This window comes from Bufo bufo, chromosome 4, assembly GCF_905171765.1.
Source record: "Bufo bufo chromosome 4, aBufBuf1.1, whole genome shotgun sequence".
NCBI classification, from domain to species: Eukaryota; Metazoa; Chordata; class Amphibia; order Anura; family Bufonidae; genus Bufo; species Bufo bufo.
This window is the reverse complement of record NC_053392.1, coordinates 594,423,614-594,451,346: the sequence shown is the minus strand read 5'-3', so window position 1 is coordinate 594,451,346 and position 27,733 is coordinate 594,423,614. Positions and strand designations below refer to the sequence as shown.

Sequence of the window (27,733 nt, the reverse complement as noted above, 5' to 3'; positions counted from 1 at the left end):
CTGGGCGTCTCCTTCTCCCAGGCTGTGAGCTCTGCGCTGCGATTGGCCAGCTCTACAGCCTAGGAGAAGGAGACACCCAGGAGAACATGGGCAGACTCCTCCTACTATAACCAAGTCCCCTAAGTCTCCGCCTACTATAACCAAGTCCCCGAACATACCGGAGGGCATAGCAGGAGAACGGAGCGGCGCCCAGGGATAATAGTAAGTGCAGTGAGATCCCTGGGCGCCGCTGTACATTTCATGACACTTAGTTCACAATGTTTTGCCAGATGAAAAGTCCTCTTTAATATAGAGGTCGTCCACTTTAGAAAACATGTTGTCATACACCCTGCTAGGGGTTTACACGTTAATTGAGGTGGTTTCTATGTTAAGGGTCCTCCTAAGTGGTCATAGTGGAGAGTGCTTATGCCTCTTTCTCTCTGGAGGACCTGTCTCGTCCTGTATTACACAGACAACCCACTGAGGTCAAGGGACACTGTGTAATACTGTATTTTTGCCCTATAAGACGCACCTGCCCATAAGACGCACCTAGGTTTTAGAGGAGGAAAATAAGAAGTAAAATATTTTTCATCAGACCTCTGCTCACAGCCCCAATTAGATCCCCCAATGTTAATCAGTCCTCAGTAGGACCCCCAATGTTAATGTCCCCCATTCAGATGTCAGTTCAGACCCACATATTAATAAGGCCTCCAATCAGACCTAGATATATTAGACCTCAGTTCAATCTTCCATGTGAATGACCCCCATGCACAGATCAGATAAAAAAAAAAATCAACTTACCTCTCCTGCTCCGCATGCCGCCACCGCTCCTGTCATCTAGTGCTTTTCTTCTCCCTGACGTGCACAGTGTGGTTACAGCGCGCCGACATCCTCGCGCTACATGGCCGCTCGCTGTGCTGTGACTGCAAGGAAGACCAGGAAGCGGTGAGTACAGAGCTCGGCGAGCGCTGCATTCACCATTTCCTGGTGCTTCTGTACTAATGAGCGCCTCCATAATGAAAGCACTCATTAGTACAGGGAGTGCAGAATTATTAGGCAAGTTGTATTTTTGAGGATTAATTTTATTATTGAACAACAACCATGTTCTCAATGAACCCAAAAAACTCATTAATATCAAAGCTGAATATTTTTGGAAGTAGTTTTTAGTTTGTTTTTAGTTTTAGCTATTTTAGGGGGATATCTGTGTGTGCAGGTGACTATTACTGTGCATAATTATTAAGCAACTTAACAAAAAACAAATATATACCCATTTCAATTATTTATTTTTACCAGTGAAACCAATATAACATCTCAACATTCACAAATATACATTTCTGACATTCAAAAACAAAACAAAAACAAATCAGTGACCAATATAGCCACCTTTATTTGCAAGGACACTCAAAAGCCTGCCATCCATGGATTCTGTCAGTGTTTTGATCTGTTCACCATCAACATTGCGTGCAGCAGCAACCACAGCCTCCCAGACACTGTTCAGAGAGGTGTACTGTTTTCCCTCCTTGTAAATCTCACATTTGATGATGGACCACAGGTTCTCAATGGGGTTCAGATCAGGTGAACAAGGAGGCCATGTCATTAGATTTTCTTCTTTTATACCCTTTCTTGCCAGCCACGATGTGGAGTACTTGGACGCGTGTGATGGAGCATTGTCCTGCATGAAAATCATGTTTTTCTTGAAGGATGCAGACTTCTTCCTGTACCACTGCTTGAAGAAGGTGTCTTCCAGAAACTGGCAGTAGGACTGGGAGTTGAGCTTGACTCCATCCTCAACCCAAAAAGGCCCCACAAGCTCATCTTTGATGATACCAGCCCAAACCAGTACTCCACCTCCACCTTGCTGGCGTCTGAGTCGGACTGGAGCTCTCTGCCCTTTACCAATCCAGCCACGGGCCCATCCATCTGGCCCATCAAGACTCACTCTCATTTCATCAGTCCATAAAACCTTAGAAAAATCAGTCTTGAGATATTTCTTGGCCCAGTCTTGACGTTTCAGCTTGTGTGTCTTGTTCAGTGGTGGTCGTCTTTCAGCCTTTCTTACCTGGGCCATGTCTCTGAGTATTGCACACCTTGTGCTTTTGGGCACTCCATTGATGTTGCAGCTCTGAAATATGGCCAAACTGGTGGCAAGTGGCATCTTGGCAGCTGCACGCTTGACTTTTCTCAGTTCATGGGCAGTTATTTTGCGCCTTGGTTTTTCCACACGCTTCTTGCGACCCTGTTGACTATTTTGAATGAAACGCTTGATTGTTCGATAAACACGCTTCAGAAGCTTTGCAATTTTAAGAGTGCTGCATCCCTCTGCAAGATATCTCACTATTTTTGACTTTTCTGAGCCTGTCAAGTCCTTCTTTTGACCCATTTTGCCAAAGGAAAGGAAGTTGCCTAATAATTATGCACACCTGATATAGGGTGTTGATGTCATTAGACCACACCCCTTCTCATTACAGAGATGCACATCACCTAATATGCTTAATTGGTAGTAGGCTTTCGAGCCTATACAGCTTGGAGTAAGACAACATGCATAAAGAGGATGATGTGGTCAAAATACTAATTGGCCTAATAATTATGCACTCCCTGTATTCGCCCCATAAGACGCAGTGACCTTTTCCTTTGCACTTTGTGGGAAGGAGGGGGGGGGGGAAAGCGTCTTATAGGGTGAAAAATACGGTACTTAATTTCCCCTTTGGTGGCACTGTAAGGAAACTCAAGACTTGCAGCTGGTCACTGGGATTCCCGTAGGGGACGCTTTGTGATCTGATTTATTCCCAAAGGATCCTTCTAACAAGTTGGGAATTTCTAGAGCACATAACCCCTGTAAAGGGACAGTAACCTTGCAGTAAATATTTCCTACACTTGGTGTACAGGTGAGTGCAGTCTGTTACTCCCTGTTATCAGCTGCTTCCTTGGGTTGGGGGAGGTTTACTGTAATGTTTTTCACTAGGATAAGTGACCGGACGCCCTTTCTCCCTTGTCAGATTGACTCTCCTCTAGAAACAGACAATGGGCACAACCTCTTCCTTCTGATGGACCCTGAACGCTTGTTTAATGACACTAAGCACGTGGACTAGTCTCTTTGCTTGTTGGGTTATGCACCTTCATCCTCGATCAGGGACGTTCCCAAGGATCGGACCTCCAGTGATTTTATGACATTATAGCGCCGTGACGTTATCAAAGCAGGGTAACCCATTCATCCTTGTGATTGCAGCGCTTCATCAGTAGCAAATAAGAAAATTTTAAAGGGGTTCACCAGGGATTAATAAAATAAATAAAATTACTTAAATATTACATATATACCCACTAAACAAATGTATAAATGCAACACTTTCAGTTTTGCTCCCATTTTACATGAGCTGAACTCAAAGATCTGAAACATTTTCTACAGACACAAAAGACCCATTACTCTCAAATATTGTTAACACATCTGTCTAAGGGTCCATTCACACGTCCGTTTTTTCTTTCCTGATCTGTTCCGTTTTTTCAGGAACAGATCTGGACCCATTCATTTTCAATGGGTCCTGGAAAAAAACGGACAGCTCAATGTCTGATTTTTTTCAGGACCCATTGAAAATGAATGGGTCCAGATCTGGTCCAGATCTGTTCCTGAAAAAACGGAACAGATCAGGAAAGAAAAAACGGACGTGTGAATGGACCCTTAATCTGTGTTAGTGAGTTACTTCTCCTTTGCCGAGATAATCCATCCCACCTCACAGGTGTGGCATATGAAGGTGCTGATTAGAGAGCATGAGTATTGCCCAGGTGTGCCTTAGACTGCCATCAATAAAAGGCCACTCTGAAATGTGCAGTTTGATCGCACAGCACAATGCCACAGATGTCGCAACATTTGAGGGAGCGTGCAATTGGCATGCTGACTGCAGGAATGTCTACCAGAGCTGTTGCTCGTGCAATGAATGTTCAGTTCTCTACCATAAGCCGTCTCCAAAGGCGTTTCAGAGAATTTGGCAGTACATACAACCGCAGACCACATGTAACCACACCAGCCCAGGACCTCCACATCCAGCATGTTCACCTCCATAATCGTCTGAGACCAGCCACCCGGACAGCTGCAGCAACAATCAAGTTGCATAACCAAAGAATTTCTGCACCAACTGTCAGAAACAGGGAATATAGTAATAAAGTAATATTTAAGAATTTTCATAATTCCTGGAGAACCCCTTTAAGTTGGCCTTACACGTTAGATTTATGTCAGCCAAATCTTTGGGCAGGGACAGTGGGCCAGGTAATGTGCACGGAGCCTCTGTGCTGGGGGAGAGAAGGATTAGGCGGTTGGATTTTTAACATGCCTGATCCTTTTGTTCTCGGCAGAAAGCCTCTGTCAAAGGTCAGATGAATGGGCAGGCAAGCATCCAGAAGACCACAGCAGCACTCAGCCGACATGTGATCAAGCACTCGCTTGTTGGCTGATCACATCTTTCATGCGTCCTTAACCTCCTATTTCTTGGCCATACATCTTCTTGTACACTGCGTGCAGAATTATCAGGCAAATGAGTATTTTGACCACATCATCCTCTTTATGCATGTTGTCTTACTCCAAGCTGTATAGGCTCGAAAGCCTACTACCAATTAAGCATATTAGGTGATGTGCATCTCTGTAATGAGAAGGGGTGTGGTCTAATGACATCAACACCCTATATTAGGTGTGCATAATTATTAGGCAACTTCCTTTCCTTTGGCAAAATGGGTCAAAAGAAGGACTTGACAGGCTCAGAAAAGTCAAAAATAGTGAGATATCTTGCAGAGGGATGCAGCACTCTTAAAATTGCAAAGCTTCTGAAGCGTGATCATCGAACAATCAAGCGTTTCATTCAAAATAGTCAACAGGGTCGCAAGAAGCGTGTGGAAAAACCAAGGAGCAAAATAACTGCCCATGAACTGAGAAAAGTCAAGCGTGCAGCTGCCAAGATGCCACTTGCCACCAGTTTGGCCATATTTCAGAGCTGCAACATCACTGGAGTGCCCAAAAGCACAAGGTGTGCAATACTCAGAGACATGGCCAAGGTAAGAAAGGCTGAAAGACGACCACCACTGAACAAGACACACAAGCTGAAACGTCAAGACTGGGCCAAGAAATATCTCAAGACTGATTTTTCTAAGGTTTTATGGACTGATGAAATGAGAGTGAGTCTTGATGGGCCCGTGGCTGGATTGGTAAAGGGCAGAGAGCTCCAGTCCGACTCAGACGCCAGCAAGGTGGAGGTGGAGTACTGGTTTGGGCTGGTATCATCAAAGATGAGCTTGTGGGGCCTTTTCGGGTTGAGGATGGAGTCAAGCTCAACTCCCAGTCCTACTGCCAGTTTCTGGAAGACACCTTCTTCAAGCAGTGGTACAGGAAGAAGTCTGCATCCTTCAAGAAAAACATGATTTTCATGCAGGACAATGCTCCATCACACGCGTCCAAGTACTCCACAGCGTGGCTGGCAAGAAAGGGGATAAAAGAAGAAAATCTAATGACATGGCCTCCTTGTTCACCTGATCTGAACCCCATTGAGAACCTGTGGTCCATCATCAAATGTGAGATTTACAAGGAGGGAAAACAGTACACCTCTCTGAACAGTGTCTGGGAGGCTGTGGTTGCTGCTGCACGCAATGTTGATGGTGAACAGATCAAAACACTGACAGAATCCATGGATGGCAGGCTTTTGAGTGTCCTTGCAAAGAAAGGTGGCTATATTGGTCACTGATTTGTTTTTGTTTTGTTTTTGAATCTCCGAAATGTATATTTGTGAATGTTGAGATGTTATATTGGTTTCACTAGTAAAAAATAAATAATTGAAATGGGTATATATTTGTTTTTTGTTAAGTTGCCTAATAATTATGCACAGTAATAGTCACCTGCACACACAGATATCCCCCTAAAATAGCTAAAACTAAAAACAAACTAAAAACTACTTCCAAAAATATTCAGCTTTGATATTAATGAGTTTTTTGGGTTCATTGAGAACATGGTTGTTGTTCAATAATAAAATTAATCCTCAAAAATACAACTTGCCTAATAATTCTGCACTCTCTGTATACATGGGATGCGCTGCCAAAGATATGCAAACTGAACGGTCAAGCTAACGATCATTCATCCCCTGTACTGTTTGTATTGTAATGTAAAAAGCACCTTAAATGAACATCGGTTGACTTGTACTGTTTACACTTACTCAGCCGTCCACATTCAGAGGTGGGACCCGCACCTATTAGACAATGGGGGCATATCCTAGCGATATGTCCCCATTGTCTGTGATTGGAATACCCCTTTAAGCCCCCCTCCCCCATGTATTAACCCTTTCTTGTATTGACCATATATCTGACTTGTTCATTTACAGATTGTTTGGAGATTAGGATCTGAGATCCTATTTAATCATCCCAAAAGCACAAACGAAGACATCAATATATTCCATGAAACCATGAAGAACATCGGAGTGAAGAATTATCTACAGGTGAGTGGGTGGCGTTGGATACAGTATGTCAGAGCGGGATAGTGTCCAGGTGTTGTCTACATGGCGACTTTGATCACAACCGCAGGCTGGTCTACTGATACATGTCCCATTAACCCCTTCCCGACACATGACGTACTATTGCATCATGGAAGCCACTGCGTTCCCGCAATTTGATGGAATAATAAGTCATGGTGATCGGGCGGATTAACCCCTTCTATGCTGCTGACCGCGTTATAGAAGGGTTTGTGTCGGGTGAGGGAGCGCATAGAGTCCACGCGCTGCTGTGGCGGGGATTCTATGTGTCAGAAGGCAGCCCGATGCCGTGCAGAGGCTGCCCAGTGCCTTGCCTCAGGCTGGGTCTTTACTCACTGTAGTACACGAACAGGCAATGCATTACAATACAGATGTATTGTAATGCATTGCAGATTGGATTAGACCCCCAAAAGTGAACATCAGAAATAAAGTAAAGAAAAAAAAAAGTTTAAAAATGTGTTTTTAATAAAGTAAAAAAACGAAAAAAAAAAAAACGCCCCTTTCCGCTTATTTTATAATAAAAAACGGAGAAAAAAAACCTGACACATATTGGGTATCGCCGCATCCGTAACGACCGGCTCTATAAATATATTGCATGATCCACCCTGTCCGATAAACGCCATGAAAAAATAATAAAAACGGTGTAAAATAAAAGCCATTTTTGTCACCTTACATCACAAAAAGTGCAACACCAAGCGATCAAAAAGGTGTATGTCCCACAAAATGGTATCAATAAAACCGTCACCTCATCCCGCAAAAAAATAAGCTCCTACCTAAGACAATCGCCCAAAAAATAAACTATAGCTCTCAGAACATGGAGACACTAAAACGTAATTTTTTTTTGTTTAAAAATTGCTATTATTGTGCTAAAGTGAAATACATAAAAAAAAATACATATTAGGTATCGCCACGTCCGTAACAACCAGCTCTATAAAAATCACATGACCTAACACCTCAGGTGAACACCGTAAAAAAAAAAAAGCTATTTTTGTCACCTTGCATCACAAAAATTGCAACATCAAGCGATCGAAAAGGCATATACCCCCCAAAATAGTACCAATCAAACCGTTACCTCATCCCGCAAAAAAATAGTCCTTACCTAAGACAATTGGTCAAAAAATTAAAAAGCTATGGCTCTCAGACAATGGAGACACTAAAATATCATTTCGGTTTCAAAAATGCTATTGTGTAAAACTTAAATAAGAAAAAGTTGACATATTAGGTATTGCCACGTCCGTAACGATATTATGTAAGACCCACAAAGTGACTTCAGACCTGAACAGGTCCTTTTAAAAAGTGGGTTTTGGAAATTTTCCCGAAAAATTTCAAGATTTGCTTCCAAACTTCTAAGCCTTCTAACGTCCCCAAAAATAAAATGTCATTTTCAAAATGATCTAAACATAAACCATACTTATTTGACAACTGCTACATTGGTATTTTTTGTGTAAAATGTATCACAGTTGAATGAATAACATGCTCTACTTCTCTTAAACATTGAAAACTCAAAGGAATGCTCTGTGTCGCCTCCTGCTGGTACTGCGCAGTATTCCCATCAGCCCTCCTTTTGCCCCTATGAGAGTGTAATGCTCCTGTTGTGCTGAATGCACTGGAGGAGGTTGGGCTGATCACTGACGTCTGTACCTGTATTTCTATCTTCTCACAGATTATATTGTTTATCCAGGATGCATGTTCCTGACATCCTGTATTTTTGGCAGTGTAATGTGCACACACCCATAGGCCGAGTCCATCGCAGGTGATTCATCTCCCTGACGTTAAATGGTCTACGTGTGACTTCTTACAGGCAAAATTCTTGACCCATCTTTTTGTGATATTACCTGTTTTTATGTGCATAATACTAATTATCTAATTCTGTGTGTGGATTGCAAAGTGACACTATCTATGTTCTTTAGTTTCCTACTGGCTGATCTAATTTACTTTAGGATCTGTCCAATAATATAACTACTATAATATTACCTCCTATGTACAAGAATATAACTACTATAATACTGCTCCTATGTACAAGAATATAACTACTATAATACTGCATCCTATGTAATAGTATATAACTACTGTAATACTACCTCCTATGTACAAGAATATAACTACTATAATACTGCGCCTATGTACAAGAATATAACTACTATAATACTGCTCCTATGTACAAGAATATAACTACTATAATACTGCTCCTATGTACAAGAATATAACTACTATAATACTGCCTCCTATGTACAAGAATATAACTACTATAATACTGCCTCCTATGTACAAGAATATAACTACTATAATACTGCGCCTATGTACAAGAATATAACTACTATAATACTGCTCCTATGTACAAGAATATAACTACTATAATACTGCTCCTATGTACAAGAATATAACTACTATAATACTGCCTCCTATGTACAAGAATATAACTACTATAATACTGCCTCCTATGTACAAGAATATAACTACTATAATACTGCTCCTATGTAGTAGAATATAACTACTATAATACTGCTCCTATGTACAAGAATATAACTACTATAATACTGCCTCCTATGTACAAGAATATAACTACTATAATACTGCCTCCTATGTACAAGAATATAACTACTATAATACTGCTCCTATGTACAAGAATATAACTACTATAATACTGCTCCTATGTACAAGAATATAACTACTATAATACTGCCTCCTATGTACAAGAATATAACTACTATAATACTGCCTCCTATGTACAAGAATATAACTACTATAATACTGCTCCTATGTACAAGAATATAACTACTATAATACTGCCCCCTATGTACAAGAATATAACTACTATAATACTGCTCCTATGTACAAGAATATAACTACTATAATACTGCTCCTATGTACAAGTATATAACTACTATAATACTGCTCCTATGTACAAGAATATAACTACTATAATACTGCTCCTATGTACAAGAATATAACTACTATAATACTGCTCCTATGTACAAGAATATAACTACTATAATACTGCTCCTATGTACAAGAATATAACTACTATAATACTGCTCCTATGTACAAGAATATAACTGCTATAATACTGCTCCTATGTACAAGAATATAACTACTATAATACTGCTCCTATGTACAAGAATATAACTGCTATAATACTGCTCCTATGTACAAGAATATAACTGCTATAATACTGCTCCTATGTACAAGAATATAACTACTATAATACTGCTCCTATGTACAAGAATATAACTACTATAATACTGCTCCTATGTATAAGAATATAACTACTATAATACTGCCTCCTATGTACAAGAATAGAACTACTATAATACTGCTCCTATGTACAAGACTATAACTACTATAATACTACCTCCTATGTACAAGAGTGTAACTACTATAATACTGCTCCTATGTATAAGAATATAACTACTATAATACTGCCTCCTATGTACAAGAATATAACTACTATAATACTGCTCCTATGTACAAGAATATAACTACTATGATACTGCTCCTATGTACAAGAATAGAACTACTATAATACTGCTCCTATGTACAAGAATATAACTACTATAATACTGCTCCTATGTAGTAGAATATAACTACTATAATACTGCCTCCTATGTACAAGAATATAACTACTATAATACTGCTCCTATGTACAAGAATATAGCTACTATAATACTGCCCCCTATGTACAAGAATATAACTACTATAATACTGCTTCTATGTACAAGAATATAACTACTATAATACTGCTCCTATGTACAAGAATATAGCTACTATAATACTGCCCCCTGGTGTAGGTTTCCATAAGTATCTTGCATAAAGCCTGTCTGATACTTGGTGTTCCTTGCAGATTTCCCTGGAGCAGATCTATCACTTGCTGTGTAGCGGTGACACAGATGAAGTGAACAGGGTTGTGTCCTCATTAGACAGCTGGAGATACGGGCAGCACTCCATCAAACAGGACAAGCTGCAGAAGCTGATCCAAGCTTATAGAGCCGTCCTCAACTACCGGGCCTGGGTGGAGAGGAGATCCGCGGTGACCGAAAATGGTAATGTGTGAAGTAAAGGACTGAAAATGTAGTTGCTTCTTTATCTATCATCTATCTCTCATATCTGTCTATCTTCTATCTATCGCTCTCCTATCTATTTATATTAAAGGCCCTTTACATTGGCCAAGAATTGGAAAAATCCTCTCTAGCGAGTGTTAATGCTCGTTATTGATGAGGTGGAGATGGAAATTGTTGGAAATTGGCCGCAGCAATACAACTTCTTGAGACGACTTCTTCTTCTTGAGAAGATTCCTTTGTTTATTCCGAGAGCGGAGCAGCAAGGCAGCGCTGAAATAAATATAAAAGGCAGACGGACGTGTGAAGCAGCGGTAGAGAGATGGCAGTGCTGTGTGTGCGCCCAAACACGCCAGAGAACAAAGGAATAATTAGTAGTATAATACAGGTTTGTCGCAGTGTACCGCAGTCCATAGGAATGAACGGAGACACCTAAATGACATCATTATACATAATGTGACCTCATAGACCCTTTTTTACTATTCATATCCATTGACGTTCCTCAGTTGCATCTCCAACATCAATATGCATAAGGAAGACTTGCGCCTCTTTATACTTCATGATAATTAATTGGCTGAAAAATGTCTAACGCGTATGAGAATGAATATCTAATGTATCTTTAACCTTTGACCCATCGTCCTCCGATTCCATTATCCTTGAAAATGTTTGTTTGCCATAAACTACAGAGGCTCTGGAGGACATAAATGTGTCACTAAGACTCCATAACTAGCTCTTCCTGAACAAACTGATCACCTAAGGCAGGGATGGCCAGCCCGCGGCTCGCTAGCCACATGCGGCTCCTTGCTCCTTCATTTGCGGCTCGCAGGGGAGCGGTCCGGCCAGCTCTTACTATCTAGACTGCGCTGCTGCACAGCTTATATCTCCTTATAAGAGAACATAGCGCGTGCCACACTCGGCGCGCGCTATGTTTTTTCCGGCCAAACAGTGGAGAGGGAGGGAGTCCCTCCTATGACGCGGCCGCCACTGAGCCCAAGGAAAAGAGCAGGCTCTGAAGCTGCCCGCACCACTGCCACCGATAAATGTGCGGCTAATTAAAGCAGGAGGAGGGAATAAACTGCTGCGCAGTCTGAGCTAGTGAGCTCTTCCTCTTCCTCCTCCTCCTCTTTTTTTATTTTTTAACCCAGACCCACTTGGTTCTTGAAGATCCAGTGGGTCTGATGTCTGTATAGTACAGTACACTATATAGTGTATTGTACTGTATTTTACTTACACTTTGAACAGATCTATGCCTTTAGCACAGATCTGTTCAGCACCATGAACAGCAGGATGCCTGAGAAGGCGTCCTGTTGCCATGGGAACCTTCCCCGTCTGCTTGGTTGTGGCCACAACTTCGCAGACGGAGAAGGGTAAGGAGGGGGGCACCCTGACTGTTAACCTTTTCCATACAGCGGTATGGAAAGGGTTAAACGGCTGACATCTGGACACCAATGAATTTTCAAGAGGAGGCGGGCGCGATCCTGCCTCCCGCACCACCCGCCGGCATAAAATCATTCAGGGGTGCAGGGACCGCGGGGATCAGAAAGCGCAGGTCTGAAATGACCCCCCAGCGTTGACAGGATGCTGGCTGAATAATTTCAGCCGGCATCCTGTTCGGATTAACCCCTGCAGCGCCGCAATCGTGATTTAAACTTCGGGCGTAAGCTAAGTCCTTAAGGGGTTAAACATGATGGGGGTCATTTAATTTTAATGTTAGGCTGGGCACATGCTTATGGACTGGACCCCATGTGCCTCACATTAAGGGTCCATTCACACGTTTGTTTTTTCTTTCCCGTTTTTTGCGGAACAGATCTGGACCCATTCATTTTCAATGGGTCCTGGAAAAAAATCGGACAGCACAATGTGTGCTGTCCGTTTCCGTTGTTCCGCATGTCCGTTTAAATATAAAACATGTCCTATTCTTTTCCGCAAAATTCGGATCCTGGTACAATACAAAGTCAATGGATCCGCAAAAAACGGAAGACATTCAGATGTCATTACGTATGTCATCCGTTCTATGCGGATTCCGTTCCTGAAAATTACATTTTAATTTTTATTTTTTTTCAAAGAAATCCAAGCAACTTTATTTGCTTATTGAAATTTATACATGTTTCCGTTTTTTGCGGATCCGCAAAAAAACGGATGACATACGGAAACATTTTCAGGAACAACGGGATATAGAAAAATACTGACGTGTGAATGTAGCCTAATAGTAAGTGACCCCCCAAAGTACCATGTCACATAATTTGTTTGAAACCCCCGCTGGTGACAGATAAAGCAACAGCTCAAATTGAGATGATTACTTACTGACCTACTGATGATTCTTACTGACACACATCAGGATACTTTCACACTAGCGTTGTCAGATTGTGCCAGAGAAAACAGATCCGTCCCCATTGACTTGCATTGGGGGTCATGACAGATCCGTCTTGCTCTGCATCCCAGGACTGAAAGAAAACCGCAGCCTGCTACTGTTTTCTCTCCGGTCTGGGAAACCCACTGAACGGAACAGAATGCATTTTGGATCATTCTGTTCAGTTCAGTTTTGTCCCCATTGACAATGAATGGAAATGAAAGCGTTTTTTTTCCGGTATTGACCCCTATGACAGAACTCAATACCGAAAAACACTAGTGTGAAAGTAGCCTTAAAGAATTGCCTCGAGTAGCAACGACTGAATACAAACCAGATTTGAAACACATTGTGAAAAACACAGATTGCCAGAAGTCTCACTAAAGCCGTCTACATTACAGGTAGGAAAGGTGGTTTAAATGTTTGAAAACTCAATTGCAGTAATACTGTCGTGTGCACGCATATCTGTGTAAATGTGGCTCCTGGCAGTCATAGGTTTTGTTTTCTGGCTCTGTGTCTGTAAGGTCGGCCACCCCTGACCTAAGGACCTCTATTTCTTAGCAGCAGTACATCCGTATTCAGTGTGACGCTTTAAGGTACAAATATAGGATGTCTGACTAAGACAACACGGTGGACTATCAGATCTAATCCTGATTCTCCAACATAAATGTACCGCCAATTACCTTTTTACCCGCCAGCAGTTTGGGCCATGTAATCACAATCTCCTGCTGGGAAACATCGAGTCAGTATGGGGAAGAGCGATGGCGTTAGTGATCACCCCTCCCCATACTGTGGAGGAGATGGCTGCATGTAAACGCACCGGTCTCCTCCGCTAGCGCTCAGCAGATTGTCGGGAAGGAGCGCTTGTACATCGTCCCATGTAAAGGGACCTTTATGTTGCTTTCACATCTGCGGCAGCGGTTCAGGCAGAGAACAGCTTGCAGGAATTTTCCGGATCCGGCACTGCTGGATGCAAATGGAATGCCGCATTCCGGTAAAAATGCTGCGAATTGGCTGAATACGAACCGCTGCACTCGTGTCCTGCCGATTCCCGGCATTCTCTGCTGGATCGGGTGGATGGATCTCCGTGCTGCAGATGTGAAAGTGGCCTTATATCTATCCTGTCTGTCTCACATGTATCCTGTCTGTCTCACATGTATCCTGTCTGTCTCACATGTATCCTGTCTGTCTCACATGTATCCTGTCTGTCTCACATGTATCCTGTCTGTCTCACATGTATCCTGTCTGTCTCACATGTATCCTGTCTGTCTCACATGTATCCTGTCTGTCTCACATGTATCCTGTCTGTCTCACATGTATCCTGTCTGTCTCACATGTATCCTGTCTGTCTCACATGTATCATCCTATCTAGAAAATGCAATGTTGTGACTTGTGAGCAGTACTAGCGTTGTGCCAGAGGCTTCGGGGGCGATCCAACTTCCAAAATAAAAATTCCACGTCACTCCCAAAATTGTTCTTCACACTACTTTTGATCCACAATTTCGGGAGTGCCGTGGAATATTTTTAATGTTTATCCAATATCCATATATCTGTTTATCTAATCTCATTATCGATCTACCATTATCCATCTTATTTATCTTTCTATCTCAATCTATTTCCGTATCTGCATAATCGCCATCTTCCGGTTCAGCCCTGTGATGTGTATCCTGTGCTGTTCTCCTCCAGATCTGGGTTACGCGTCTCAGTCCTCCACCGTTCAGGCCATGGGCAGTTATTACAGACAAGCCACTGTCGCCTTTCAGGATATCGTCCAGTTTCCTGGTGTGTGGGATCCCTTCATTCTCAACTATGTGGATGTAAGCAGTGATGGCGTCTCTGTAAGCCTCTCTTCCTTGTATCCGTATGCACCAGGCTTTTCTTCTGTTTACGTCACACAGACGAGGAGTGTTCGGTATTGATCGCCTGTCCTCAGGATAGGTCCTCAGTATCTGATTGGTGGGGGTCCGACTCCCAGCACCCTCCCGATAAGCTGTTTGAAGGGGTTGCGGTGCCTCGGAGGTCCATACCAAGGACAGCGCCTTGCCTTGTATACCAGCTGTACTCGGTCCTGCAGCCCAGACCTGTTCTCTTGAATGGGACTGCGCTGCAGATTGGTGATGTGACAAAGGGTTGGTGCACTGAAGCCCTCATTTGCGTTTTATTATTGTTTTTCCTCACAGGCATAACAACCGATTTTTCTCAAGACGGGCATACATTTTGACTACAGTATGAACCCTACCAGGCAGTACGCTGGTTTAGTAGGGTTGATCCTGCTGAGTGGTGCTTTTTAAGGGGCAATCTCTAAGTTTTATTTACATGCAGCTGGACAATATGGGATCACTTGGTGATATTGCTGCAAAATGTTTTTTTTCTTTTTTAAGCTACTAGAATCTTCTGGAGAGACGGAGGAAGCCGAAAAGGTTCTGAAAGAATACGCTTATAATAGCAAGAACCCGCCAAATCCTAACGCCCACGTGTACCTGTACGAGTTCATGAAGAGAAACGGGGCGGCGGATGAGCTGCTTATAAAAGAGCTCAAGGTGCGTATCACTGTGCTTCGCGTATCGCCTACACATACCGAGGCGCTGTAAGGTGCTCCAGGCACCCCTCCAAAATAAAAGGTTGGGCCCCTGAGACGTGTTATACGGTAGGGAAAAGTACCGAATGATTTCAGCGATGGGAACACCCACCATTGAGTATATGGTATGTGCTTGGTACACTTAGGGTACTTTCACACTTGCGGCAGAGTGATCCGGCAGGCAGTTCCGGCGACGGAACTGCCTGCCGGATCCAGCAAAACGTATGCCAACTGATGGCATTACTAAGACTGATCAGGATCCTGATCAGTCTTAAAAATGCATTGAAATGCCGGATCCGTCTTTCCGGAGTCATCTGGCAAAACGGATCCGGCATTTATTTTTTTCACTTTTTTTTTTTTTTGGTCTGCGCATGCGCAGACCGGAAGGACGGATCCGGTATTCTGAATGCCGGATCCGGCACTAATACATTCCTATGGGAAAAAATTGCCGGATCTGGCATTCTGGCAAGTCTACAGTTTTTTTGGCGCCTGGGAATTACTAGACAGAACTCGCCGGGGCTCGGTCTTTACCGTGAACCCGGGGCAGGTAGGATCCAGCTATATTCTGCTCTGGATTAATCCAGCCTTGGACAGATGGCGAGACACCTGGCCGAAATGGAGGCCGCTCCGAGTGTGCAGTCCGGTTTTGGCAGCCAAAATCAGGAGTGGAACATAAAAGGAGAGAGAGTCTAAAGGCTATGTATGTACGACTGCATCAGGAAACCTGACCGTGTGGGTCTTCCCTAATGGTGACGTCACACATGGCAGAATTTGATGCTGGAATTTCTGCAACTGAAAATCTGTCTCAATTCATCCGAATGGAGTTATTTTGGTGGCAAGCGCATAGATTTCTGCAGCCGCGTTCAGGTGAACGCAGTGGATTGTCAGTCGCAGAAATTTCTGCAGCGTGTGAAGATTCGGAGTAATGTGCGGCTGCAGTGCAAACGATGCAGCAGCGCTCTGTAAGCGCACAGGCATGCAGGGACAGATGGGATCACAATTTGATAAAAATATGTGCTGAGAAACTAAAACTTAGCATAAATGCAATTTGCAGTAATGTGTGTATTTCATGTTTGCTTATGTCTTCGCAACGGAGTTAGTTTGCTTAGCTTTTGTGTGGCAGTCACAGCCTCCTGCTGTTTGTATACTGTGCGAGCGCTGCCGTCAGTCCCGGTCCTCAGCGGTCTTGTACTGTGTGCCGACACTTCTCTGCTGCAGCCTTGTATACAGACAGGTGGAGGACCGGCCAGCGGGGCAGAGAACAGCGCAGGAGAAAGAGGCATGGGCTCATATTTTATTTTACGCCCCCATTAAGTGGCATGGGGCAAATTTATAATTAAAGGGCTTCTTCTATCTCAAGAATCTGCATATGAATGTAGAGCAAGGTGGGCGTGCGCTGCTGTGTTAAGAGGTCCCATAACAGTGAACGGAGAGGACGCTGCGCATGCGCTGTGTGCTCTCCACTCACATTGGGGCTCCTTTCTTGAGATGAGAGCGGGTCAGAAAGGTAGCACCCGCACTTATTGGACATTTTACTTACAATCAATATGCCATAAATGTCCAGATGGGATAATCCATTTAAAGATGCCACAAGCAGACCTTCCCCTCTCATATCGGAAGGTTATTTTTAAGAGCTGTTTTGTTTGTTTTTCTCATTTCTTTCAGGTTTTGTATTCCATGACTCCATCTCACAAACTCATGCTGAAATGTAGCAGACTCCTTGACCAATCTGGTAAGGCCCTACTATTTTATTTTATTTTTTTTTTTTTTTTTAAGGGGTCTGCAGACTAAGTGTCCATTCAGACGTCCACAAAACACGGACACCAAGCATGTGCGTTCCACATTTTGCGGACCGCACATGGTTGGCAACCATAATACAAATGCCTTTTGTTGTCCGTGGATGCAGATGAGAATAGGACATGTTCTATTTTATTTATTTTTTTGCAGGAATGGGTCCGCACCTGTTTCGCAAAATTGCGGAATGGATGCGGACCCATTTTGCAGACGTGTGCATGGACCCTTGACCTGCCCATACACATCAGAGGTGCTCACTCAGCCGTCGGCTGTTCCTCCTGACGCTCACATTCATGCTTTGTTTGGCCGAGTGCCCTGAATGGGAGAAGGGGAGTTAGGCTACTTTCACACTCGCATTTTGGCTTTCCGTTTGTGAGATCCGTTCAGGGCTCTCACAAGCGGCCCCAAACGGATCAGTTTTGCCCTAATGCATTCTGAATGGAAAATGATCCGCTCAGAATGCTGGCACATGGGGGGGGGGAAGAGAGGCAGAATCAGTTTGCCTCCATTCCGTCGCCATTCCGCTTTGGAGGCAGGCACCAAAACGCTGCCTGCAGTGTTTTGGTGTCCGTCTGACGAAACTGAGCCAAATGGATCTGTTCTGACACACAATGTAAGTCAATGGCAGGGGCGTAACTAGAAGTGACTGGGCCCCACAGCAAATATTTGTAATGGCCCCTCCAGCGCGCTTCGCACCTCCATCCTCCTGTGTAAACCCCACTCCTTTGGCACAGTGTAGAGGTATACTGTATATTGTGTGGCACAGTGGATGCTATATGTGTATAACATAAACATATTTCACATGAAAACTTAGTTACTTGGCCCTTGGGGACCTCGGACGCCACTTCAACACTTGGCCGGGGGCTCGGCGCAGCTGATGTGCTTTATCCTAATGAGAAAGATTTCATAATAAGGATTTGGAGAAGGGGCAGAGGGATAGCAGAGCAGGGAGAGGCTGGTGCTGCTACTAGGGGGTCATACCATGGGGGAGTAATAAAGCCCACCATAATGCCCCCCCAGTAGAAATAATTCTCCTTATAATGTGACAGTGCAAAAATACCCCCTTGTATTGCCCCCAGTTGAGCTAATGTCCCCATAGTGCCCCCATAATGTCCCAGTATAAAATACCCCTATATAGTGCCCCCAGTAAATTCCTCCATAGTGCTCCTCTCCCCCTTCCTGCTAGTGACCCCCATAATGTACCAGTATAAAATGCCCCATATATAGTGCCCCAGTAGATGCCCCTCAGTGTCCGGCCTCTGATAGGCTGCCGGCCTAGTGTCCCCCATAATGCCCCCCAATAATGTTCCAGTAAGTGTCCCCATAAATGCCCCCCCCCCCCCATCATGTGCCAGTATCAAGTGCCTCTCTCCCTCCCCCCCCCCCCCCATGTGCCAGTATCGGGTGCCAACCCCCCCCCCCCCCCCCCAGATGCCAGTATCAGGTGCCTCTCTTCCCCCCCCAGGTGCCAGTATCAGGTGCCTCCCCCCATGTGCCAGTATCGGGTGCCAACCCCCCCTCCATGTGCCAGTATCGGGTGCCAACCCCCCTCCCCCCCCAGATGCCAGTATCAGGTGCCTCCCCCCATGTGCCAGTATCAGGTGCCTCTCTTCCCCCCCCCCCCTCCCTCCAGGTGCCAGTATCAGGTGCCAACCCACCCCTCCCCCCCCTCCCTCCAGGTGCCAGTATCAGGTGCCAACCCCTCCCCCCCCCTCCCTCCAGGTGCCAGTATCAGGTGCCAACCCCTCCCCCCCCCCCCCCTCCCTCCAGGTGCCAGTATCAGGTGCCAACCCCTCCCCCCCCCATGTGCCAGTATCTACTTATATAGCTGGCTAAGTGTACATCTATACACATGACAGCTGCTGAGATATAGATTATAAACACTTGTTTACTGCTTTATGTTGAAAACTTTAAGGCTGCAGTGCAACAACGTGCCACAAGGTGGCAGATTGCAACTAAGCATGATGTCTGTACCCACCAGCTGCAAAATATCAGTTTTCCCTGTAGAAGCCGATATGTACTTGTCGGATGTCTGCTTGTTACATCTGTTTGAGCCAACAAACACCAGCTGCCGAGGACTACTTTTTCCACTATAGAAGTCTGTTGGGAGTAATGTCACCAGACTGTTCTCATGTCACCAGACTGACAGATCCTGTATACTACACTATACAGGAGAGCTGACAGATCCTCTATACTACACTATACAGGAGAGCTGACAGATCCACTATATTACACTATACAGGAGAGCTGACAGATCCTCTATACTACACTATACAGGAGAGCTGACAGATCCTCTGTACTACACTACACAGGAGAGCTGACAGATCCTCTATACTACACCACACAGCAGAGCCGACAGATCCTCTATACTACACCACACAGGAGAGCTGACAGATCCTCTATACTACACCACACAGGAGAGCTGACAGATCCTCTATACTACACCGCACAGGAGAGCCGACAGATCCTCTATACTACACCGCACAGGAGAGCTGACAGATCCTCTATACTACACCACACAGGAGAGCTGACAGATCCTCTATAAATAAGGACATGCTTCTATAGACTACACTGGGGGATGTCTCTATCAGAGCTTAGCTCGTCTTTCTGCTCTTTGGACAGATTCTGAAGACAATCAGAAGCTTTCTTTGCACGTCCTGTTTGACCTCTTGGATTTTTCCGGTTGGAAGAAGAATGTGACAGCTTGGAGCTGCTTAGCAAAGAGACTGCAGAAAACTTTCCACCAGTAAGTCACTTGTATCAGAGCATTGTGAGACTTATTTTTTTTTTTTTCCAGGTTTTCTTTTTCTTTTCTTTTTTTTTTTTGTCTGTTTTTGTCTGTTTTTGTATCAGTGACCAGTTTGCACCTCTGTTTTGTGTGATAATCCTCCTGTGCAGAACTGTGTTTTTATGGTTACAGAGTGCAAACTCTATCGGCCCCCTCATGTATGCTGGCAGTAGACAGACAATGACAAACTGAGGTAATCGAGGTATATACACCAACCATCCATAACATTAAAACAACTACTTAATATCCTGTTGGTCCCGCTCGTCCTGCCAAAACGTCTCTGACCCATTGAGGCATGGACGTCTTAAGACCTCTGAAGATGTGCTGTGGTTTTTGGCACCAAGACGTTAGCAGCAGAGCCTGCAAATTGTTTGGCGCTGCCTTCATGGATCGGACTCGAGGTGCCTTTACACGGGCAGATCAGCAGCAGGTTGTCGGGAAGGAAGCGCTCCTTCATCAGTTTGCTGCTCGATAGGAGCATTTACAGCAGCGATCACCTCCACTTCATGAGAACTAGCTATAGCGATCGCTCGCCCTCATCACCTGCATTGTTTCTGGGCCGCAGATCGCTGTTGCGATCCCCTGAAGACGCCAGGTCACTGGCAAAACCTGTCGGGGGGGGGGGGGGGGCGGCAGTGCATGAGATGATTTTAAGCATTAGGAGACCCTAATAAGTGCAATATAAAGGAGGCACAAATGGATATCAGGCAATAACTGGAGCAAGCGCGCAGCTACCAGAACAGTTACTAATAAAAATAATATAGCATTGCAAAAAAGTATTTGGCAGCACTACTGAACCCCAAAAATAGGGACAGCCATGAATAAATACCTTACAGGTAGTGGTTGTGCAAGCAGATGGGGATCTTGGCAGATGGTCCCGACGTCAAATCAATGTAAAGAAATCTGCAGCACTCGCCAGTATGAAAAATCCAATAGTGGTTTTATTCCAAAAACAACAGGACAATGCAATGTTTCGACCTTCCTTAGTCTTTTTCAAGCAATACAATAAATTCACCAACCTGTGCCTTATATAGTGTCAAATGGGTAGGATTAACCCTCCCCTTAAGTGAGTACAGCTGTGCGTCATTTTATACATTCATATGAGGATCACTTCCGATCCAGTTCAGTATACATTCAAAGTTCTCAGTGTATAATATAATCTTGTATATTAATATACACTGCTCAAAAAAATAAAGGGAACACTTAAACAACACAATGTAACTCCAAGTCAATCCCACTTCTGTGAAATCAAACTGTCCACTTAGGAAGCAACACTGAGTGACAATCAATTTCACATGCTGTTGTGCAAATGGGATAGACAACAGGTGGAAATTATAGGCAATTAGCAAGACACCCCCAATAAAGGAGTGGTTCTGCAGGTGGTGATCACAGACCACTTCTCAGTTCCTATGCTTCCTGGCTGATGTTTTGGTCACTTTTGAATGCTGGCGGTGATTTCACTCTAGTGGTAGCATGAGACGGAGTCTACAACCCACACAAGTGGCTCAGGTAGTGCAGCTTATCCAGGATGGCACATCAATGCGAGCTGTGGCAAGAAGGTTTGCTGTGTCTGTCAGCATAGTGTCCAGAGCATGGAGGCGCTACCAGGAGACAGGCCAGTACATCAGGAGACGTGGAGGAGGCCGTAGGAGGGCAAAAACCCAGCAGCAGGACCGCTACCACCGCCTTTGTGCAAGGAGGAACAGGAGGAGCACTGCCAGAGTCCTGCAAAATGACCTCCAGTAGGCCACAAATGTGCATGTGTCTGCTCAAACGGTCAGAAACAGACTCTATGAGGGCCCGACGTCCACAGGTGGGGGTTGTGCTTACAGCCCAACACCGTGCAGGACGTTTGGCATTTGCCAGAGAACACCAAGATTGGCAAATTTGCCACTGGCGCCCTGTGCTCTTCACAGATGAAAGCAGGTTCACACTGAGCACATGTGACAGACGTGACAGAGTCTGGAGACGCTGTGGAGAACGTTCTGCTGCCTGCAACATCCGCCAGCATGACCGTTTTGGCATTGGGTCAGTAATGGTGTGGGGTGGCATTTCTTTGTAGGGCCGCACAGCCCTCCATGTGCTCGCCAGAGGTAGCCTGACTGCCATTAGGTACCGAGATGAGATCCTCAGACCCCTTGTGAGACCATATGCTGGTGCGGTTGGCCCTGGGTTCCTCCTAATGCAAGACAATGCTAGACCTCATGTGGCTGGAGTGTGTCAGCAGTTCCTGCAAGACGAAGGCATTGATGCTATGGACTGGCCCGCCCGTTCCCCAGACCTGAATCCAATTGAGCACATCTGGGACATCACGTCTCGCTCTATCCACCAACGTCACGTTGCACCACAGACTGTCCAGGAGTTGGCAGATGCTTTAGTCCAGGTCTGGGAGGAGATCCCTCAGGAGACCGTCCGCCACCTCATCAGGAGCATGCACAGGCGTTGTAGGGAGGTCATACAGGCACGTGGAGGCCACACACTACTGAGCCTCATTTTGACTTGTTTTAAGGACATTACATCAAAGTTGGATCAGCCTGTAGTGTGTTTTTCCACTTTAATTTTGAGTGTGACTCCAAATCCAGACCTCCATGGGTTGAAAAATTTGATTTCCATTTTTTAATTCTTGTGTGATTTTGTTGTCAGCACATTCAACTATGTAAAGAACAAAGTATTTCAGAAGAATATTTAATTAACTCAGATCTAGGATGTGTTATTTTTGTGTTCCCTTTTTTTTTTTTGAGCAGTGTATTAACATTACCTCTTAGGATGTGATGCCATCTCCGGGGTATTATACCATGACCGCTACATTTCTAAAGTGCGCCGCACTCGGCGTCCCGGAAACTACAGTGCGCCTGCATCCCCTTTTCGTCATTAGCCAATAGGAAAAATTTGTCAAGTGACGTCAGCTGTTGCCTATGTCATGGAGGCAGACTATGCTCTACAGCACACAGATCCCGTCGCTCGTCTATGACGTAAGGGTTACCATGGAGACGCGGGCGTCCACAAAACAGTCATGGACCGTTCGCGCTGCATGGTTCCCTGCTTCATTCACTAAATCATTTTTCTTCGATCATTCACTGAATAATAGGTCAGGATAGGTCCCAGTAGGTGGCGGTCCAATCAAATAGGTCATCGCACTTCCAATATTTTTATCTGGGGTAATTTACCCTCTAATAGGTTACGGGTTCAAATCCCCATACATCCTAATTATCGTATGTGGTTCCTCCAGGGTGATCACTGTATTTCTTCAGTCATACACCCCTATGAGGATACCACATACCCACGCATGCTACCCCTTCAAATACTGGCTCCGTACCATCAGATGGGGCAGATATCATAAATAGGGGTTAACGGTCGTTAAGGGTGCCATACGGGCCGATCATTAATAATGACAACGGTCCCCATGACACACCACGTCCGTCCATTCACACACTAGTATATCTTTTAAGAGGTAAAGGACCAAAGATTGAGACTCGCCCCCACTAGCCACAGCTGGACACCATGGAAATATACAATAGGCTATACGGATACGGGGACATCAAAAAATAAGTTGCGGATCATGGAGAACCCCGGTGACGTCATCCCTATAAAGAGATGATCAAAAATTCTGTTAGGTGAGCACTTAAAAATTAAAATCATCACGGGGTTCTCCATGATCCGCAACTTATTTTTTGATGTATCCGTATAGCCTATTGTATATTTCCATGGTGTCCAGCTGTGGCTAGTGGGGGGCGAGTCTCAATCTTTGGTCCTTTACCTCTTAAAAGATATACTAGTGTGTGTGAATGGACTGACGTGGTGTGTCATGGGGACACGTTTCGTTGCTTTGTCCTGTTGTTTTTGGAATAAAACCACTATTGGATTTTTCATACTGGCGAGTGCTGCAGATTTCTTTACATTGATTGCAAAAAAAGGGGACACCTGATGATGGTTTTAAAGTAAGTAGGTTAGATAAGATTAGGTAAATAAAAGAACTAATAAAAGTACAGAAGAATAAAATAAAACACATGGCAAGATGAGGCAATTGGTAGTCTAGGACTAAATGTAAAAAGTGTATTTAAGCCTCTACATGTGTAGGGTATATATGTAAAGTGAGCAGATCGCTGTTGGACACCACGATCTACTGCCTAGAAACGATTTAGGTGCCTGCACGAATGACAGGATCACCCGTTCATCAGATGATGCGCTACACGGGCAGATTGTCAGGAACGAGCTTTTGCAGGATCGGTTGTTCCTGATAATCTGCCCAATTATTGCACCGTCTAAATCCACCTTCATTTTCCACCATGTTGCACCAATGGTCAGTCAGTTTAAGACCTGAGGCATTCAGAAGCATCATTGTCCCCTTGATCTCGTTGTCATGTTCTTGAACGTTTTTTTTTTTTTTTTGCATTGTGGTCTGTGAAGTATCCTGATAAGAGGCCACTGCCATTAAGGGCCCCACTGCCGTGAATGGGGTGCTTGTCTGTACAATGGTTAGGTAGGTGCGTGTCGCATCCACATGGCACTGCACCCAAGGTTTCCAGCAGAACATTGCCCAGAACATCACGGCCCCAGACACAGCAAACGACGATGTTCCTGACTCCTTTCTATCATCGACAGCAGGAACTTACCTGTTGTTCATTAGTTGTCCTTCTTTGCACCACTCTTGGTAGGTACCAGGACAACACTGCATACCAGGAACACTCCACAAGACAGTACGTTTTGAAGATGCATTGACCTGGGTGTCTAACCATCACAATTTGGACTTTATACTTCCAAAGCATCCACTGCTCTGACGGTTCGCTTGCTGCCTGATAGTCCTGTCTTTGGCATATGCCACTGTCACGAGCTAATCCATGTTCTTCACTCCACCGGTGGTTTTAACGTTATGGCCGATCGGTGTATTTGTGTTTTTCGGTACAGCATATAAACTATAAAGCGTTTTAATATGGGTAAAATGGCTTTATTCTCAAAGATCAGTCAAGTAACTGAAGAAAAGTCTAGTTAAAATAGCTGAGGAATAGAAGCCAAGGGTAACGGGTAATTTTCAGGGAAATCTCATACCTCTCGTAACTGCTTAGTAGTAGCGCAACTCCCATAGAAATGAAGAGAAGATGGCCTCACTTGTGCGCCTGCTCTCCGCTCACTTCCGGGGACCCGTTTTGGAGATATGTGCGTGTCCCACCTCTGGGACCTGCTCCTATGTGACATTGGTGGCATATCCTAGTGATATGCCACCAGTGTCTGAGGTGAGACAACCCCTTTAAAGTGAATTCCTTTCTGGAGCATTTTTCTGTTTTTCCTCCTAGAAATTTAGGTCAAAGGGACGTGTCCCTGCAGCGCCTGGCCCCTGGAATTGGTGCTCTGGATCCATTTCATGAGGAATGTAGTGATTTCCTAGAACAAACCTGTTGGGAGAGGCGGCATGTCCCCATTAAAGGCTATGAAATTCTCAATAAATCTGCAGTTCGCCCTTTACTGCCTCTAAGAGGTTTAATTGGTCTTTAAAAATAGTAAAATAGGGACATAAAGGGGAATCAAAGGACTTCTCAACCGAAAAGAAAATATCTCTGTGTGCGGCATTATCTTCTCTGACTCGTCTTGGTAGTATTCCTTATACTTTTACATTCCTGTGATTCCCATGTGGAGCAGGAGAACGTTGGAGGTTTCATGTATAGCCCACCAGCAGCACAGAGCGTTTCAGCAGAGTCGCGCACTAGCTCATTAACCTGTGTTGTCTTTCCAGTGATCGTAGCGCTTGGATATTGGAGGCCTGGCAGCCCAGGCAGAGCTGGTGGCCGTCGTACCACTTCACAAGCTTTCTTGCCGAGAATGACTGGAGGGAGTGTGCCAAACTCGGCCTGGTGAAGGCTATGGTGGCCGGGATGTTACAGGGGCCAGGTAAGTCACCCCAATCATGTGGTATCGTACGATCTTGCAGAAGTGAGCTTGGTCCTTTATTGTGAGACTCGGTGTGGGCTATAGGCAGTCGGGGGCCCCCACCTATCGGGAATCATGGCATATGTGTGATGCCATCACCGCAAATCATTTTTAAAGGCATCCTCCACTTTGGACAATCCCTACTTGTTAGATGGATCCATTGACAAAGAGCTGATCGCAGAGATTCTCCGTGCTGAGAACTCCAGCGATCAGCCGGAGAAACCTGGCATCAAGTGTTCAAGTAAGTAGAATTACATGGAGAAACTTCAAAAATGATATCCAGAAAACTATACATACAGATGAAGCAGAGCCGAGTTTGTCATTGTGGTGTAACTATTAGTCCAGCTCTGCTACATCTGTGAGCGTTGTGTTTTTTGCTTTTATGCAGGTTCTCGGTTGCGAGATCTATACTGATTTGTCTCCTTCTTCCTCTCGTAGGTTGTGTCTATTTCACCTGCGTCTATGGATCCGGGAGGAATGATGAGAAAACAGCCTTACGTCATATGAAGAAGTTTATAAAGATGAATAACTGTGGAAATATCCCGTAACCGGGATGGCGGTGACCTAGCGGAGGCAGTCATCGTAGGCCGGTGACAACACTAGAGAGAAGACTTGTGTCCGAGAGTTCCTAGCAGCATTGAATTATGGTCCATAAAAATGGCTGCCTCCGCTGTTCGTCAGGGACCGCTCCGGCTTAAACCCTTCCAGTTATATGTGAAGGGTCCTGTTATGAGCCCATTTGTAGGGTTCAGTTAATATTTTCATACAGTGGAGGAATTAAATTTTTTAAAATAAAATGTGACAAATCTTTACTTTATTACTTTAAACGGGTTCTCCAGGACTTGGCTTATTGATGACCTCACCTTAGGGGCGCCTGCGTTATACTTTTTTACCACCGTCGGGGAGAGGGCTGTAATCCTCTATTTCATTGATCAAAGCCAACAGTGTTTTTTTAGTCATACTAAATAAGATACCGCCCATCAGCGTCCTCCCCGCTACATGTCAGCCATCCGCAGCACTTCCTGCGTCGGTGACTACATTATCCCTGCAGCTAATAGACACAATAGCTGTGGTCACCGATAGTTATCCTCCACGGTATCGGGAAGCAAGGACAGGGGAGAACCCCAAAATAAAAGAATGCCGTCGGCTAGGGTTGTGATTGGCAAAAGTATTCCTTTAAAGGAAACAAGGTCTTAATTTAACAGTATTGATCCCGGTATAGAGTGTGGTGGTTTTTGGATTAAAGTATGCCCCCCCGCCCCCACAATGAATGCTGAAAAAAGCATTGTTACCAAAAATACCATTCAAAACCACCTTTTGTGCAAAAGAAATGCCACACAATGCCGAGATACAGAGTGTCGCGTGACTCGGGTGTGACTGCCAAGGGTCGATCTATTTCACTCACTCAATCTCTCGCGCCCCTACACACAGGCCTCAGATTGAGTCTCGATCGCACCCTGCCACAGCCTTTCATGCACTCCAACACGCTGCCACCAGCTCTGACATGAAAATCAATACACCAATTAATGAAGGGCTCTTAGAAAACCCCACAGCGCCCCACTCGCAGGCAGTGGCACAGGCATAGCAAATACACGGTAACGCAAACCGCATTCATACACTTGGAGGTTACTGGGCTCGTTCAGGGCACAAGGCAAAACCATTAAAGATGTGCTTTAATGTACTAAAAAGATGCAGTACTTGGTTACAAAAAGTTAAAAGAAATAAGACTGACATAAACGTGCACAAAACTATATATATATCTAGATCTCTCTA

The 27,733-nt window shown here is 44.5% G+C and overlaps 1 protein-coding gene across 6 annotated transcripts in view; it reads left to right on the top strand.

Moving 5' to 3' along the window:
• The window catches only part of TAF1A (TATA-box binding protein associated factor, RNA polymerase I subunit A), a 42,867-nt gene extending 15,750 nt beyond the window's left edge, over positions 1–27,117 (top strand). For 4 of the 6 annotated variants that reach the window (XM_040430475.1, XM_040430476.1, XM_040430472.1 and 1 more), the window contains 8 exons: positions 6,330–6,443; positions 10,318–10,516; positions 14,565–14,695; positions 15,260–15,418; positions 17,122–17,188; positions 19,873–19,996; positions 25,767–25,921; positions 26,399–27,116. In XM_040430475.1, the coding sequence (XP_040286409.1) occupies positions 6,330–6,443; positions 10,318–10,516; positions 14,565–14,695; positions 15,260–15,418; positions 17,122–17,188; positions 19,873–19,996; positions 25,767–25,921; positions 26,399–26,508 (1,059 nt within the window). In that variant the 3' untranslated portion in view covers positions 26,509–27,116. Of the gene's footprint in view, positions 1–6,329; positions 6,444–10,317; positions 10,517–14,564; positions 14,696–15,259; positions 15,419–17,121; positions 17,189–19,872; positions 19,997–25,766; positions 25,922–26,398 lie in introns of all 6 variants that reach the window. The other 2 variants (XM_040430471.1, XM_040430474.1) reach the window with 2 other exon arrangements.
• The last annotated feature ends 616 nt before the right edge of the window (positions 27,118–27,733 follow it).